At 28.1% G+C, this 14722-nt stretch overlaps 3 protein-coding genes across 3 annotated transcripts in view; 2 read left to right on the top strand and 1 right to left on the bottom strand.

Annotated features, from left to right (window-relative positions):
- The window catches only part of LOC141527647 (uncharacterized), a 144061-nt gene extending 140481 nt beyond the window's left edge, over positions 1 to 3580 (top strand). The window contains exon 6 of the mRNA XM_074243216.1: positions 3443 to 3580. The gene's annotated coding sequence lies outside the window, so the exon portion shown is untranslated. The remainder of the gene's footprint in view (positions 1 to 3442) is intronic.
- Positions 3581 to 8764: 5184 nt separating this feature from the next.
- LOC141527417 (mitochondrial import inner membrane translocase subunit TIM50-C) lies at positions 8765 to 10845 on the top strand. The gene is made up of 8 exons (XM_074242897.1): positions 8765 to 8958; positions 9146 to 9492; positions 9565 to 9675; positions 9909 to 10013; positions 10093 to 10221; positions 10285 to 10408; positions 10478 to 10581; positions 10657 to 10845. The coding sequence occupies exons 1-8, from the start codon at positions 8817 to 8819 to the stop codon at positions 10753 to 10755; spliced, it is 1161 nt and encodes a 386-aa protein (XP_074098998.1). The 5' UTR covers positions 8765 to 8816; the 3' UTR covers positions 10756 to 10845.
- Positions 10846 to 10941: 96 nt separating this feature from the next.
- Taf1c-like (TATA box-binding protein-associated factor RNA polymerase I subunit C-like) lies at positions 10942 to 14417 on the bottom strand. Its single transcript, XM_074242896.1, has 11 exons — positions 13849 to 14417; positions 13657 to 13758; positions 13384 to 13517; positions 13214 to 13304; positions 13015 to 13134; positions 12648 to 12852; positions 12452 to 12584; positions 12136 to 12356; positions 11806 to 12068; positions 11503 to 11679; positions 10942 to 11439 (listed from the first exon to the last, which is right to left on the bottom strand). Exons 1-11 carry the CDS (start codon positions 14135 to 14137, stop codon positions 10943 to 10945), a joined length of 2232 nt encoding a protein of 743 aa, XP_074098997.1. The 5' UTR covers positions 14138 to 14417; the 3' UTR covers position 10942.
- Positions 14418 to 14722: the final 305 nt, after the last annotated feature.

Below are 14722 nucleotides of genomic sequence, written 5' to 3'. Positions count from 1 at the left end.
CAATTAAATCAAAATTGAACAAAAAATAAATCAATCTTCTGAGAAAAACCGCCGATGCATTAAAAAATGAAAGGATTGAACTGGTATTGGTGATAATTTTCTCACTATAAAGCAGAAGAACTCGGAAGCTCGCTTTTAGCCGGGATGGAGATTAAAGGAACTCTTTGGGAAGAACGGTGGCTTTCAGGAAGTGAAAAGACGTGAATGATTTGCTCCTTTTTTGAAAATATGCACACGGTTGAGATAATCAGGGAGGATCGGAGCTTTTTTATTCGAACTCGTGACTGGGATAATGAACGTCGTACCTTTTAACGAAAGCTCTCATCATTGTGATGAAGATCTGCGTCTATATCTCTGTCTAGGTACGGTATTTATATTTTTATTTACTCCTTTCTTGTCGGTCCTCCTCTTCCTCCTTGGCTCTCTTCTCCGTCATCTTCTTCACACTTTTTATTTTAAAACGGCTTAGTGAAGCTCCCGTGAGATGGTTTGTAAGCTCCAAAGAACTCAAGACACCGTGAAGGGCACGCTTGGCGGGTTACGAAAACGATTTTACTCCAATTCGTTGGGTGTTGTATGAACACAGCCAGAAGGCGTTTAATATCATCAACATCTGCGACGCCATTAACATTCCTCCTAACAGTATACCTGCTATACTACACTACTAGATTCTACTTATTGTATGTACTTACAATTACTTATACTCTATTAATGCACCGAGCTCTCTTCTCTTCCTAGTTTTGTTTTATTGGATTTAAAAACAAAACAGTAGACTTAATAAAGTTAAATACGCAAAACAACCTAATATTACTTGACTATTAAACTATTGTTTTATTTTCCTCGAGCTTTATTGTCTCTTGAAAAATAATCTCATTTAAACAACTTGTTATTTTCCAAACAATTGTTAATTATTTAGCTTTTTTTTTTTTATTTTTTTTTACAAGACAAACTTGACTTAAAACTACGATAAAGCAATTTATTTAAATCTTCATCAAAGTAAAGTACCCAGTACTTGAAAAGATTTGACAGTGTATTGTATTTGATCACAATTTTTTCAATTAAAGAGATTGATTTTTGGAGAAATTTGAAAAAAAAAATAAAAATTTTTTTTTTTTAATTTCTTGAAAAATTAATCTCTTTAATTGAAAAAATTAAGATTTTTAATAAAAAAAAATTTTTTTCATTGAATAAATGAATAAAAATCGAAAAATTGCTCATAATGGTGATTTTTGCAAAAACAAAGAATTTAAAGCTTCGGGGCAATAAGAAAAAAAAATCGCAGGGCTTTAAATTTTTCAGGGATTTTAGGGGACCCTGAGGTTTAAAAATTACCAATGATATCCTTTATTAATCTATTTTATCCAAAGTTATACCAAGTTATCCAAATATCCTTAATCATACGAATTTTTGTCGTTTTTTAAATTAAAGTTTTCAATTCAAAAAAAATTTTTTTGACAAAAGCTATCCACAGTATCTTATAGAGAATATCATTTAATTTTTAAAACCGTCCTTCGATTTGCTATACGATCATTATTTCCAGAGTTATTGATTGTCAAAGTGAAAAAGTACTTTTTTGCTTTGACTGACGATAACTCTGGAAATAATAATCGTACAAGCTTTTTAATTAGGTCAAATTGAAGGGAATTAAATTTCCTAAAAAATCTTTTCAGTGAAACAATGGAAAAAAATTTTTTTGAAGCCTGTAGACCTTTTTTAAGACGAAAAAAAATTGCCAGCTCCTCAATTTTAATCAATCGCTCCAAATCCTCAAATTAATTCTCCATCGAACGTAATTCACTTCATTTGTAGATTTTAATTCTTTCTTCGCATTTCAAATTTGTAATTTAAAATCTTTTTTTTTTTTTTGTAGTAATAAATTTTATTAAAAGTAAAATAATTTTATCTGAGAAAAAGTTTATTGTCAATATTATATATATACTTAAATTATTGTTGCGTTAATTCATTTTAATTTTAACTTCAGTAATGTAGGTTACGTAGGATTATTGTCTGCTTATAATTTATGATATAAATTAATAAAAGTCATTAAATACACAATGTAAAATAATTTATTAAATTTAATCTATATTTATTACTCTCGGACATATTGTTAAAATCACGTTGAAACTATTATATAATGTATTAAGGGAGCTCTACTTGCGACAAGATAGAATAGTTTGAGGGTTAAACTAGACTACATACTAAATAACGATCTTATGATATAATTTGTAATAGCCGAGTCATAACTTTAACTATAATTCATAAATAAATAATTTTAATGTGACATTTTAATAATAAATTAAATCAAATTATATTTTAGTAATTATAAAAAAATTTACATTTGTCATAAATAAGTCTGTGATTTAAAATTCGTGAATTAAAAGACTAAAAATTCAACAGTCTGCGACTGGGTCATAGTTAAATAATTAAAAACAAGTTTCCGGAGATTTTACAATCTCTAACTAATCAATATAAATTATTAATCCCAATAAAAGTCTGGTGATAAATCCGCGGATGATTAATTAAATAATCAACGTCTATAAAGGTAGAAAAATAAAAAAGAAATTTTTTTTAACAATTTAGATGAATAGGATGGTAAATAAAAAATGGGTTTTTATAAAAGCTGAACTTGTGAGGTCCGTAGTTGCATTTATATACATATTTATTGAGTTCACACCACCATAATTACCTCGAATGAAGCGGGGTAGAATCGTAGCAATGCAAGAATAATAAAAGATGCAAAAAGAGTTTACTTGAAATAAGAATAAGAGTTTAGCTTACTCGCTTGCTCTTTGGCTGTTAAGATCGTCCTGTCGCAACTAAACGCACTGAGGCGTTACGTACCGACACTTTACTTGCAACACTTGGGTGGTACGAGACCGCAGGTATGCACACACATTTTCATTCACCATTCCCGTGAATATCCATCCTTACATTACCTTCCATTATTAAATATATTAAATATATTTATACATTTATATATTTTAAAATATTTATCTTATCCCGTCTAATTTGTACGGTTATGCCTTTAAGTAATGGCCAGAAAAAGTTAACCGACAGTTTAATCAAACCGATCTCTTATTGAGGTTTTTTTTTTTTTTTTTTTTTTTTTAACCAAAGTGTTTGTTTATTTTCACGGATTGCGATTCAACCGTAACTGCTGGGCTCTGGGACGTATTAATTAGAGACATAACGTCTTTGTATTATTGAGGGATTAATTGGAGTATTAATGATAGTTATAATGATGATAATGGGTGACTCTGTGTCTACAGAGAAGTTAGATTATACATCAAGTTGTTAATATTAAATCCTAGTTCTATAATATAAGCAGACAGAACTTAATTAAACTCATTACAAGCGATCAGAAGCGTAATTATTACTTCATTATTATTATTGCGATGATGAGGTTGAATCTGCTTAATTAGAACTTTTTTTTTTGTTCTAGCTTTTAGATAAGAAGTTCAACTGATGGATGGCTGCTCGGTAATAAAACTCTTGATTTTATTTTTAGTTTAATTATTTTTCAGTAATTTTATAAAGCCTAAAAATTAATTTTAAATTTAAAGGGACTAAAAAAAATTAAACAAGGATTTTTATAATACTGAGGTTACAAAAATTTTTTAAATAAATTAATTACAATAAAAAAATCCTTCTAAAAATTTTTACTTGTAATTTTTATTAATTTTCACATGTGAAACTTTTTAATTAATTTTTTTTTTTTAATAATTGCATTATTATAAAATTTTAAAATAATTTTTAATGTCTGCCGTAATTTTGATAATTTACTGGCTAGAACATTGATGCAGGACAAAATTAATTAATTTTGTCCATAAATTTTTATCCTGGCTGAAAACAACCTCACAACATTATAAAAAATGAAGAAGCTCTCTGAAAATGCACGTAACTCAGTAATAATAAAACTTTTGACGATCTAAATTTAATTCTGGTATAAAATTAACTGAAATTACCAGAAAAGGAGGTCACTTTATTTACAGAAAGCCTGAATTTTTAACAAAACAAGCTCATTAAAAAACAATCTCTCGAAGTGATTAAAATTTAACCAAAAATCCAGTATTTCATTCGCCAGAAAAATACATCCGCGAAATAAAAACAGAGGGACGGAAACAAACGCGATTAGATTAAAGAGTGAAATAACAATGAGCTTATATATATGTCGAAATTAATTTGCAAGCTCGATATATACTTTTATTTTGAACGTTGTACGTCAACCAGCGAAAAAACGAACATTAAAAAATGCTTTTGCTGTGTACTAGCTTCCGCAGATTTCCCACGTTGGGTTGCTGGGTATATATAAATATATAAATATACAAATATATATATATATATATATATATATATATATATATATATATATATATATATATATATATATATATATATATATATATATATATATATATATATATATATACATGTACATCGATGGACTAGTTCTCTCAATCTGGAGGCTCTCGCTCTAGTCCGCTCGGACCAGAGTTCCCGTTGGTACTTTGCTCGTTCATTATTCGAGAACGTCAGCCCCCGGCAACGATGCGATGCAAGAGACGCGACGACCAACGACCCGACCAAGAGCCCAGGGCTCAGGGCTCAGGAAGCCCGGGCTCTTCTGCTCTTTTCTCTTTCTGGTCACTTCAACTTCATCTCAATGTCTTTTACTCTCGTACTGGTTTGCACCGACTGCTACTGAACCGGGGCATCAGAGCTTCCATCGGCTACTACACATAACACTACAGACAACAAACTAGAGAAGGGAATTCAGAGTTGTTTTAAGCTACGACTTTTTCAAGCCCGCTCGTAAACACGCAGGACATTAATTTGCGCGTTACGACCAAGTGGTTACTCTTCTCTGTATGCTCCGTCGTTTCGACGGTGGTAAACCCTAAGGACAGAACAACAGACCAACCTTTTACTTTACTTCTTATTTTTCCTTGTCTATTTTTTTTTATTCTTTCATTGCTTGTCCTATTTTTCTTCTCCTACTCTCTGGTGACTTAATTACCTGGAAGAAATAATAAATAAAAATAGAAACATTGAATAAATCTACTGACACTTTTTTAACATACAAAATTTTTATAATTTTTATTTTTATCACTTATATTTGGTTAAAAAAAATTTTTTATTGAAAAAAATCTATAGTTATTAAGATATAAGCTCATCTCAATGTTCCACTCATCAAGACCTTTCATTTGAGTACCCACATTAATTTTTCATATATTTATATATATATATATATATATATATATATATATATATATATATATATATTATTACAATTTTTTTTTATTAAAAAAATTTTTTAATTAATTTATTTTCCGTGCATAAAAAAAAAAAAAAATAACAATTACTCTTTTTTAAATCAGGCCGCCGATTAGTTGCTAATAGAATTTTTTTTTCTTATAAAAAATGACTCCAAACACGTTAACAAAAGCAATGACCCTAAAACAAGCGTCGTCATAATACCTTAGAGTAACTTATAAAAAAAAAAAAAAAAAATAAAAAGCCGGACTAGCTCTCACAATGCAGTTAATAATAATGTCCAATGCCTGAAAGTAGAGTCTGGCGGGTAATTATTTTTTACCAATTCGTCATGTTTACCGTCGAGAGAATTTTTAAATAATTAATCACGTTTCCACGTGTCATAACGTGTTTGTTAGCAATTGGCTACTAACTAATTTTATATCTCGGTGAATACGCGTGTGTTCATGTTTATGCTCAGTACAGGTTCATGCTCCTCTACCTACTGATGTGTGGTTGTGTGTAATCCAGCATACAATGTTGATAGTGTACAGCACAGCGGTGCAATACATAAAAAAGCAAATACATTACCACGCAAACGAAATTACATTTGTACACTTGACGTCATTTATCTTTACCGTGTTATTGTATTTATTTTGTTGTAACAAAAGTTTGTATAACTTTTTAAATGTATTTATTCCTACAAAATATACATTTGTTATTTATATTAATATTAATATATATTTGTGTACTAAGTACAATAATACATGCATGTATTTATGAAAAGATATTTGTTAACGTGCAAGCCACACGTGACAAACGCAGTGTTAGATTATTTAATGGATAAAAAAAAGTAGTGTACTATTGTGTTGTGAGTTAAGGGCTGGTGTGTATTGTACCGGTGCACTACATAAATAGTCTCCATAAATTATTCCCTCTGGTAATGGAATTAGCTTGAACCAACGTTTTACACGCGATATTTCGATTATACGACTGATGCAACTAACATCTACTTTATTTTGTTTTTTATCAACCTGTGCCTCCACCTCTACCTACTATTATTAATAATATTATTTTACTTCGAGCTTATCCGACAAAATGACTCACCGAAAAGTATTTTTCTTTTTTAATATTATGCACCGATAATTGCCGGATTAATTGTTACGATCAACAATTGAATTTAAGCCACCAGTCAAGAGATTCTACGTCAAAGTTAATATCACGTAATGTAAATTACTTGGAAAGTTAACAATTGTTTGAGCAGAATATGAAATCTATTCTACATTATTGACATTTTGCCAGAAGAATTCTCCTAATTATTGATATCCTGCTCTCATTGCTGACACTCGTAAAGTTGCGTTGATTATTTAATCAGTTAATATTACGTTTTTATGCGGCGCCAAATTATTTGGAGATTTTAAAGAAATTAATATTTTATATTTGTCTCAACTCGATAAATACTTCAATGACTTTTTATAATTTAAAGTTGTGAGAAAATTCATTGATGAAAATATTAAAATAAAAATATTTTTTGTATTTGTAAAGAAATTTTTTAATTAAAATAAAAAAAAAAAATTATTAAATATTGATAAATTCCTTTTTTTTTTTTTTTTTAACTATACTTATTTTGTTAATTTTTTTGATGAGAAAAAATTAATTTCATTTTTAGTAAAGTCCTTTTAATTTTATTTGAATAAATTTTTATTTTTAAAAATTTTTTAAACATTTAAATTTAATAATTAAAAAAATTTTTAATAAAATGCGCATTGATAAAAAATATTTGTTAATTATTAATAAATTGAAATTAAAATTTATTTATTTATTCTTTAATTAAATTATACGGATTTAAAAAATATAAAATTTATGTTTATTAAAAATTAAAAGAATATTTTCTTTTTAAAAATCAATATTAATTAAATCCTTCAATAATTAAGAAGTTTATAAAGAAAAAATTAGTAAAAATAAATTGAATAAATTTTGATATATTGCAGTGCAATTAGTTATTTAATAACTTTCAATTAACAAGTAGCAAGTAGAATAAATAAATGGTTTATTCGATGAATATGACTGAGCGGGAGTGATAAACTTTAAACTGAGTTTTAAAAAATAAATAAACGTCCGTCAATGAATTTATACATCACTATCGGTACATTGACAAATAAAATCGATTGTCCATTATATTAAAGCAGAGAAAAAAATAAAAAAACAGACAACTTGTCCTTGATTTTTCGGGACTGCAGTTAGTTATATTTATTTAATAACAAAATATAATTTTTGTGGATTGTATGCTGCACAGAATCTATAAAAATCGAAATAATGCAAAAAGAATAACGAAACAAGGTAAAATAATTTATTTATGTCGTGACGAAAATTGAAACGGGGATGAATGTCAATTGGTGTCGGTGTCTGTCTGGATGTCTGGGAAATCCGTGAAATTTGATTAAATTTTTTTATTTGTGTAGTGTAATTAAAAAAATTCCATTAAAAAAGTACAATAAAATAAAAGAGGACAGAGGGTATGTATTTAAAAATCATTGGAATCAATTTAATTAAATTCAACGCAATTTACTCTGAACTCGACCTATGACCTTACTCGTCGCGAGTTAAAGCTACCCTCTGACATTTCCAACTGTCTAACCAACCAACCAGCCACCCACCCGCCCAGTCTACATCATCCCCTTCGAGCCTGCACATGATTCAAGCACAGGGTGTTTCAAATGTATTCGTTCGTCAAATGAATTTGCTTACAGGTTTGCGAGGTAAATTTTCTATACCAACTTCTGCCCGCACTTTGCTCTCTTTACTCTACTCTTTAACTCTCTGTGATAAAAACTATAAACAATATTTTATTAACTTGTTACTTGTTTCGGTAAATATTTATTTTAAATTTTTCGCTCTAATTTTTGAATTTTGGAGTAAGTAGAGCGGAAATTTAGGATATTTTATTAAATTGAAATTTTTTTTTAGTTTTTGATTTAGAAAATTTAAATTTTAATAGGAAAATTTTTATTTAAGAAGAAACATTAAATTTTTTTTATTAAAAGTGATTTTTAAAATTTATTTGATAAAAAAATCAAAACTTAAAATTTTTAATCGTTTTTTTATAAGAAAATTATAAATATAAATAAAAAAATTTTTTTGACCCGAAAAAAAAATAAACTGTAATAAATAATTTTAAAAATTTTTTTAATAAATCAATTACAATAAAAAAATGCTTTTAAAAATTTTCACTTGTAATTTTTATTAATTTTTACATGTGAAACGTTTTTAATTTAATTTTTTTTATAATAATTTAATTGCTATAAATTTTTTTAAAAATTAATTAGAGAAATAAATAATTTATTTTATAACAATTTATTAAATTTTTCAAATAAAAAATTCATCTTACCAACTGTTAAAATTAAATGCATTGTACGTTTAGATACAATAGATAGTATTGTTACCTACAATCGAAAACTTAGCTCCGTACTTTCTAGACTTTTTTCACTTTTTTACAAAGTATATATAATACCGAACATCGCATAACCAAAAAGTCAAAATAACAAGAAATTCCAGTAAACACAATGGCATTTGCAACTCGAAATTACCGAATTTTTTGCAAGTTATACAATTCTAATTTGACAGCTAATCGTTTGACACTTCGTAAATCCGACGCGCGGATAAATATACTACCATCAATTCAGAAATGTGAATTTCATAAGCAAAGTGAGTATTTCATCAGTGACACGTGCTTCTAGAACAATTTTGCATCATTCAATAATTATTACACAATTATTAATTGTCAATTGAAATAAAAATTAAAAAATTGACAGCTGAATTCATGAATGAAGTCATGACAATCTACAAAAATTATCTGTAATAAATAAATTATTAATTATTTATTATTTAACAGCTGACCGGTCCGAAGTCAACGCTTCTGTGTTGTCAGAATCGAAATCTCCCCTCGATCCAATTTTAAAGGACAAGCAGGATGGACACCAGGGTTCAGGTTCGTCTCACGATAATATAGGCATTGATGAAGAGGAGCTGCGTCGGCGAGAAAACTCCTGGAAGTACACAAAGTGGAGTTTAGTTGCGATGGGACTGAGCTTTGGTATTGGAGGTGGATTTTTTATTTACGAAACGTCTCTGCCACAGCGCGATGAACTGGGCAACATTATCGAGGATGAGTACTCGGACATGTCTTTTATTCCAAGAACTATGAACCGTGTTCTTAAAAGACTACAATATTACACTGAGGTAAGTCGTCAATTTTTACAATAAATAAATTATTACTTATTTTTACAATAAAAAAATTGAGTAATTTTTTAGGTAATTCAAAATCCTATGAGCGACAAATTGTTACCAGACAATCCATACCCGTTTCAGCCAATTGTTGTAGTGCTAGAATTAAACGACGTATTAGTTCACCCAGAATGGACGGTAATATTCAAATTTATTTATTATAATCAATTAAATTAAAGTTAGCAGTTATTTGAATATTTTTTAATTTTATTTAATATGTTCAAAAAAATTCCATTTAAAAATTTCATGCAAATTTTTTTTTTTTTTTTTTTTGAAAAAATTTTAAAATTTCTGCTAAATTAATTTTGATTGATAATCAACAAAATTTGTCATTAATAAAACTAATTCATGGTATCATTTATTCGTTTTAGTATGAAACCGGTTGGAGGTTCAAAAAACGTCCTGGACTAGACTTATTCTTAGACAATTTGTCGCAGTATTTTGAACTGGTTATTTATACATCCCAACCACAAGCGGTATTGATTTTATTTAAAACACTTGTTAATATTACACAAATAGTTTCTAATTATTAAATTAAATTATTAATTAATCTAGACGATAGCGCCGGTTTTAGCGTCACTAGACCCCAAAGGAGTTGCGCATAAATTGATGAGAGAAGCGACGCGCTTTATTGATGGGTGTCACATCAAAGATTTGAATGCTCTCAACAGGGATCTCAAGAAAGTGAGGATAAACACTGAATTATTTATTCAATTAATTGTAAATTAATTAATTTAAATTTATCAGATTATTGTAGTGGACTGGAACCCTAGCAACGTAAAGCTTCATCCAGACAATCTCTTCAAAATACCTCGGTGGGACGGCAACGATGATGACACAACATTGTTTTATTTAGCGTCGTTTTTAAAGAGTAAATATTTTATATTATATTTAATAATATTTTTTTATAAATTATTAATAATATAAAATATTTTCCTAGCTGTGGGAAGTCTGGACATTGTCGATGTGCGCGACGTTCTGGTGCATTATCAACAATACGACGATCCTGTAGCAGCATTTACTATAAACCAGCAAAATTTAATGGTAATATCATTTAATTATTTAGTTTTTTAATTTAATTGATTATTTTATTTCGAAATAATTTTTTTTTGTGTTTAGAAAAAAATGGAAGAAGAAGAGATAATGAAAAAAAAATCAGAGAGCAGTAAAAGTCTAATATCAAGGTGGTCACCCGGTTTCAATAAACCTTTATCATAAATATTAAGTTGAAAATAATTTGTAATTTTTTTTAAGTTAATGAATAATTAAATGTTGAAATAAAATTTTTATTTTTTTTTGACTTTAAAATTGCATTAAGTTAAATTTTATCTCTAATTACTTTTTTATAAAATTAAAAAAATAATTATTCGTAAAAAAAAAAAAAAAAAAAAAAAAACCCCAACAATTAAAATCCATCTGTATAAGTGCTCGTAGGTTTCTTCTTCGGTTTTTTAGGCTTAACAACTTTCGTGATAGTCATAAATTCATCGAGCTCTTCAGCAAGATCAACAGTCTCAGTTTTAATTATCGGCACTTGAATTTCGGGATTCGGCTGGATGTGCTGTTGACTGACACTGATAAGATCTTGCGTTAATACCGGAGTGAAGGGAATGTGGTCGTCATCAAGGACCTGAGACATGGGCAAGTTTTCTTCCAGAGGTGGAACAGCTTGGCTACTCGTGGTCGACTGGACCCAATCGTCCAGCCAGCGTTGTTTAGGATCCTCATCAGGTTCATCAGGAACGTAATCACCTAAATCACACTCCAGATCCCATGGGTCTAATAGCAAAGGCGCCAGTAGGTCCTTATACTCTCTCAATTTGTACACTGGCTTTCTCCAGTACTCAGGCATAAAGTTTTCTTCTTCCTTTAATTCGTATTTTGATGTCGTGTCTGAGAATTCTGAAATAATTTTTTTAATTAATTTTTATCATCATTTTTTTAATTATTTATTTATTTACTTACGTTGAAATATATGCTCCATATTAAAGCGGTCACTTATTGCTAAAGGTATTAATAATTTTTCTTGATTTTTTAACATTTCTTGTTCCCAGCATTTTAATGCATGGCCAGCATAATCATTTATTAAATCAATATTATTTTCTAGCTCGTTGTGAGTAATACAAGAATAAAAAATGTCTTCTGTAATTAAAATTTAAATTATTTAAAATTAATATTAAAAAAATTTTCAATTAATATTTAAAGTAATTAATTATTAAATTTTAAATACTTAATTATAAAAAATAAAAAATTAATGAATTTAAAAACCTAATGAATTTTGATTAAAATAATAAATATTTTTATCATGAACCATCAAAATAGATCCAACTGTACTTAATCCAACCCTTGTTGATGTCATAGGATCTAAACAAGTTCCTAACAACTGAGATTCTTTCAAAGTTTCTAAAATAGTAGGAATTGCGTGAGGCAGATAATAACTATGTGGATCATCAAATTGCTGCCAGGTATTAAAAATTACGGATTTTTCAGACGCCAATTGACTAGAGATAATTATTACTTCTTCACCATCGCTATAAAAATAATCCAATTAACTAATTAATTTATATAAGCAGATTTTTTAATTTTTTTATTAATTACCACATGCAAGTAGCTCCAGTCAGAGGAGGTGATCTGAACTGATGAGTCCATTTCTGATGGACATATTGATCTGGAGATCGATCATCGACCATCAAGAAATTATGATATGTTCCGAGGTAATGACGAGAAGGACGTTCGCTGGGTATGTGTAGGGATACTAAGTCGCATTCATTTAGCATTTCTTGAGGACACATGCTTACTGTTGGTACTCTCAATGACACCTTTAATTTAAATTTATCGTAAGGTAATTAATTAAATTAATAAATAATTTAATTAATTTAATAAAAATAATTTTTAATTACTTGAAGTGACTTACTCGTAAGTCCATGTAATGCAAAGCATTTCTGTCAGTCAAAGCTACAATGTTAGGACTAGAATTATATCTTATACTTCCCCAATTATCAGGAACTGATTTTCTAGTATTAAGAAAACTTTTAGACAAATATTTGCTGTAAAAAAAAATTTTTTTTTAAATTATTAATACCTCAGTGATTAATTATTGATATAATTACCCTGATACCATATCACATTGCTCAAATATACGTCCTACATTAAGTGTACAAAATTGATTTGGATCCACGGAGTTCAGAGCGGCACTGATAAACGGTGTAAATTTATTCTTCTTGTTATCCAGAGCTTCTAAACTTAGCTTGCCCTCATCATTGGAATTCAATGAATAAAAAACGCACTCGTGCTTACACCTCACTAAAATACGACCTGTAAAATAGTCACTTGTAATTAATTATTAATGATTATGAATTATAAATTATCCAGGAAAAATTATACATGATAAGTGATTTAAATATTTAATAGACAGTAAATTTATGTTAGTAAGATCGACGAGATTAATTATTAATCAACTAGCACAAGATAACTTACAGTTGTCAGGTGAAACATGATGCCTTATTTCATAAACGGGGTTACCGATAGTTGATTTACTGGCTTTACTTAAATCTGACTTCCACAGAGAATTATCCTCAAGATTTATTGGAGTTGCAACTGAAATATATTAAAATTTATTTTTAAAAAACATTATGATTTTAAATGAAAATTTATATTAAATATTAATTATAATTACCAACATCTTCCATAAATGGAAAGATTAATAAATTTGAATTGTTGAAATAAATGTTATTTATAGACCCGCCAGTGTAATACCAATTATATTTCTGCAAAAAAAAAAATTTAATTTAAATATTTTTGAATAAAAAATTTGAAGAATTTTTAAATTTATAATTTAATATTTACTCCCCCAAAAAATGGATCTGGATCACATTCAATAATATCAGCAAGATCAGCAACATACCGAGGTACTATAACATGACCTCTGTTATACTTCGTCCCAGACCATTTGACATCTTTGCTTAATGGAACATTGTGACCTAAAATTAATTAATTAAATTCAGAATTTTTTTTTATTTTTTACATGTTAAATTTTTTTCAATTAAAAATTTTAAAAAGTCAGCTAATTTAATTTTTAATGATCTTAAATAGAGATTAATAAATGAATGAATAACAAACCTTTTACATCACCTTCAAAGTGATCTAATATCTGATCCATGTCATCTTGGATGAACTGTTTAGCAAACAGCAGGTCAGTTGCCGGGTCGTGTTGATTGTGAACTACAAAAAATTAATTTAATAATTTTTTTAATAAATAAATTATAGATAATTATAAATTGTGGTAACTATAAATATATAAATAAATCTTACTATGTCTCCTAGTTCTAGCAGGCGGCAACAACGGCTTGGGCAAATCACAGGTGTAAGGATACGGACGGTATAAATTAACAGCGTTCTCAAAATCCCATTGTTGAACCCAAGGTTTTTTATTTAAATTTAACCCTGGTATAGTACTGTGCAGATATTTTTCCCAAGGTTTCTTTGGTACTTTGCTCTTCAAATAATTTTCAATCTTCTCACTAGTTGATCTGGCAACTCTAGGGTTCTTGGGTCCATTTTCAGTTTTTGGCTTTTTAGCCCTTGGTGCTTTTTTTGACATTGTCAATTTAAAAAAAGTCTCAAATTAAACTTATCAAGTAATTATGTTTGAAACTTGCTGTCACTCTTTTCTGAATTGTTGACATGTGAAAAGTAAACACCGAGCACGTGTTCTTGAGGATAAATAACCAAAAAAATGTCAGCTAATCACAGTATTATTTTTTTCTTTTAACTTTTAGATTTTAATATCATTATTTTATATTATTAAATTTTTATTTCAATGATTTTTATTATTAATTAAACAAACTCACTATTTATATACTAAAAAGTTTTTTTAAGGCTAAGTTGCAGTAATTTTATTCTGCGCATGCGCCAGAACTTTGTAAAAATGCCGCGAAAATAACAATCAGCTGTTAAATTTTCGCGGATAATTTTATGAAATATGAATTATAAATAAAATAATTAAAAATAATCGGTTGTTAAAAAAATTTTTATAATTATTAATTAATTAATTAAAAAAAAAAATAATTTTGTAAATTCAACGTTTAAAAAGAGCGCGCATTTATTGACAAATAAAAAACAGTCCAGAAGTAAATACCTCTCGTGATACGTCAAAACACTTGAGAGAGTTTTTAAATAACTGAAA

The sequence above is a fragment of the Cotesia typhae genome, unplaced genomic scaffold (genome assembly GCF_013202065.1).
Source record: "Cotesia typhae breed Kobodo isofemale line unplaced genomic scaffold, CoteBio_Ctyphae contig_4, whole genome shotgun sequence".
NCBI lineage: Eukaryota > Metazoa > Arthropoda > Insecta > Hymenoptera > Braconidae > Cotesia > Cotesia typhae.
The sequence above is the reverse complement of the archived record's forward strand: the minus strand, read 5'-3'. Positions and strand labels throughout refer to the sequence as shown.

Coding starts and splice junctions, on each gene's coding strand:
- LOC141527417 (XM_074242897.1), top strand. CDS start 8,817: ATGGCATTTGCAACTCGAAATTACCGAATTTTTTGCAAGTTATACAAT. Junction 9,493..9,564: donor GACTACAATATTACACTGAG/GTAAGTCGTCAA, acceptor GTAATTTTTTAG/GTAATTCAAAATCCTATGAG. Junction 10,014..10,092: donor ATACATCCCAACCACAAGCG/GTATTGATTTTA, acceptor TAATTAATCTAG/ACGATAGCGCCGGTTTTAGC.
- Taf1c-like (XM_074242896.1), bottom strand. CDS start 14,137: ATGTCAAAAAAAGCACCAAGGGCTAAAAAGCCAAAAACTGAAAATGGA. Junction 13,135..13,213: donor TCCATTTATGGAAGATGTTG/GTAATTATAATT, acceptor AATATATTTCAG/TTGCAACTCCAATAAATCTT. Junction 12,069..12,135: donor ACTGGAGCTACTTGCATGTG/GTAATTAATAAA, acceptor TTATTTTTATAG/CGATGGTGAAGAAGTAATAA.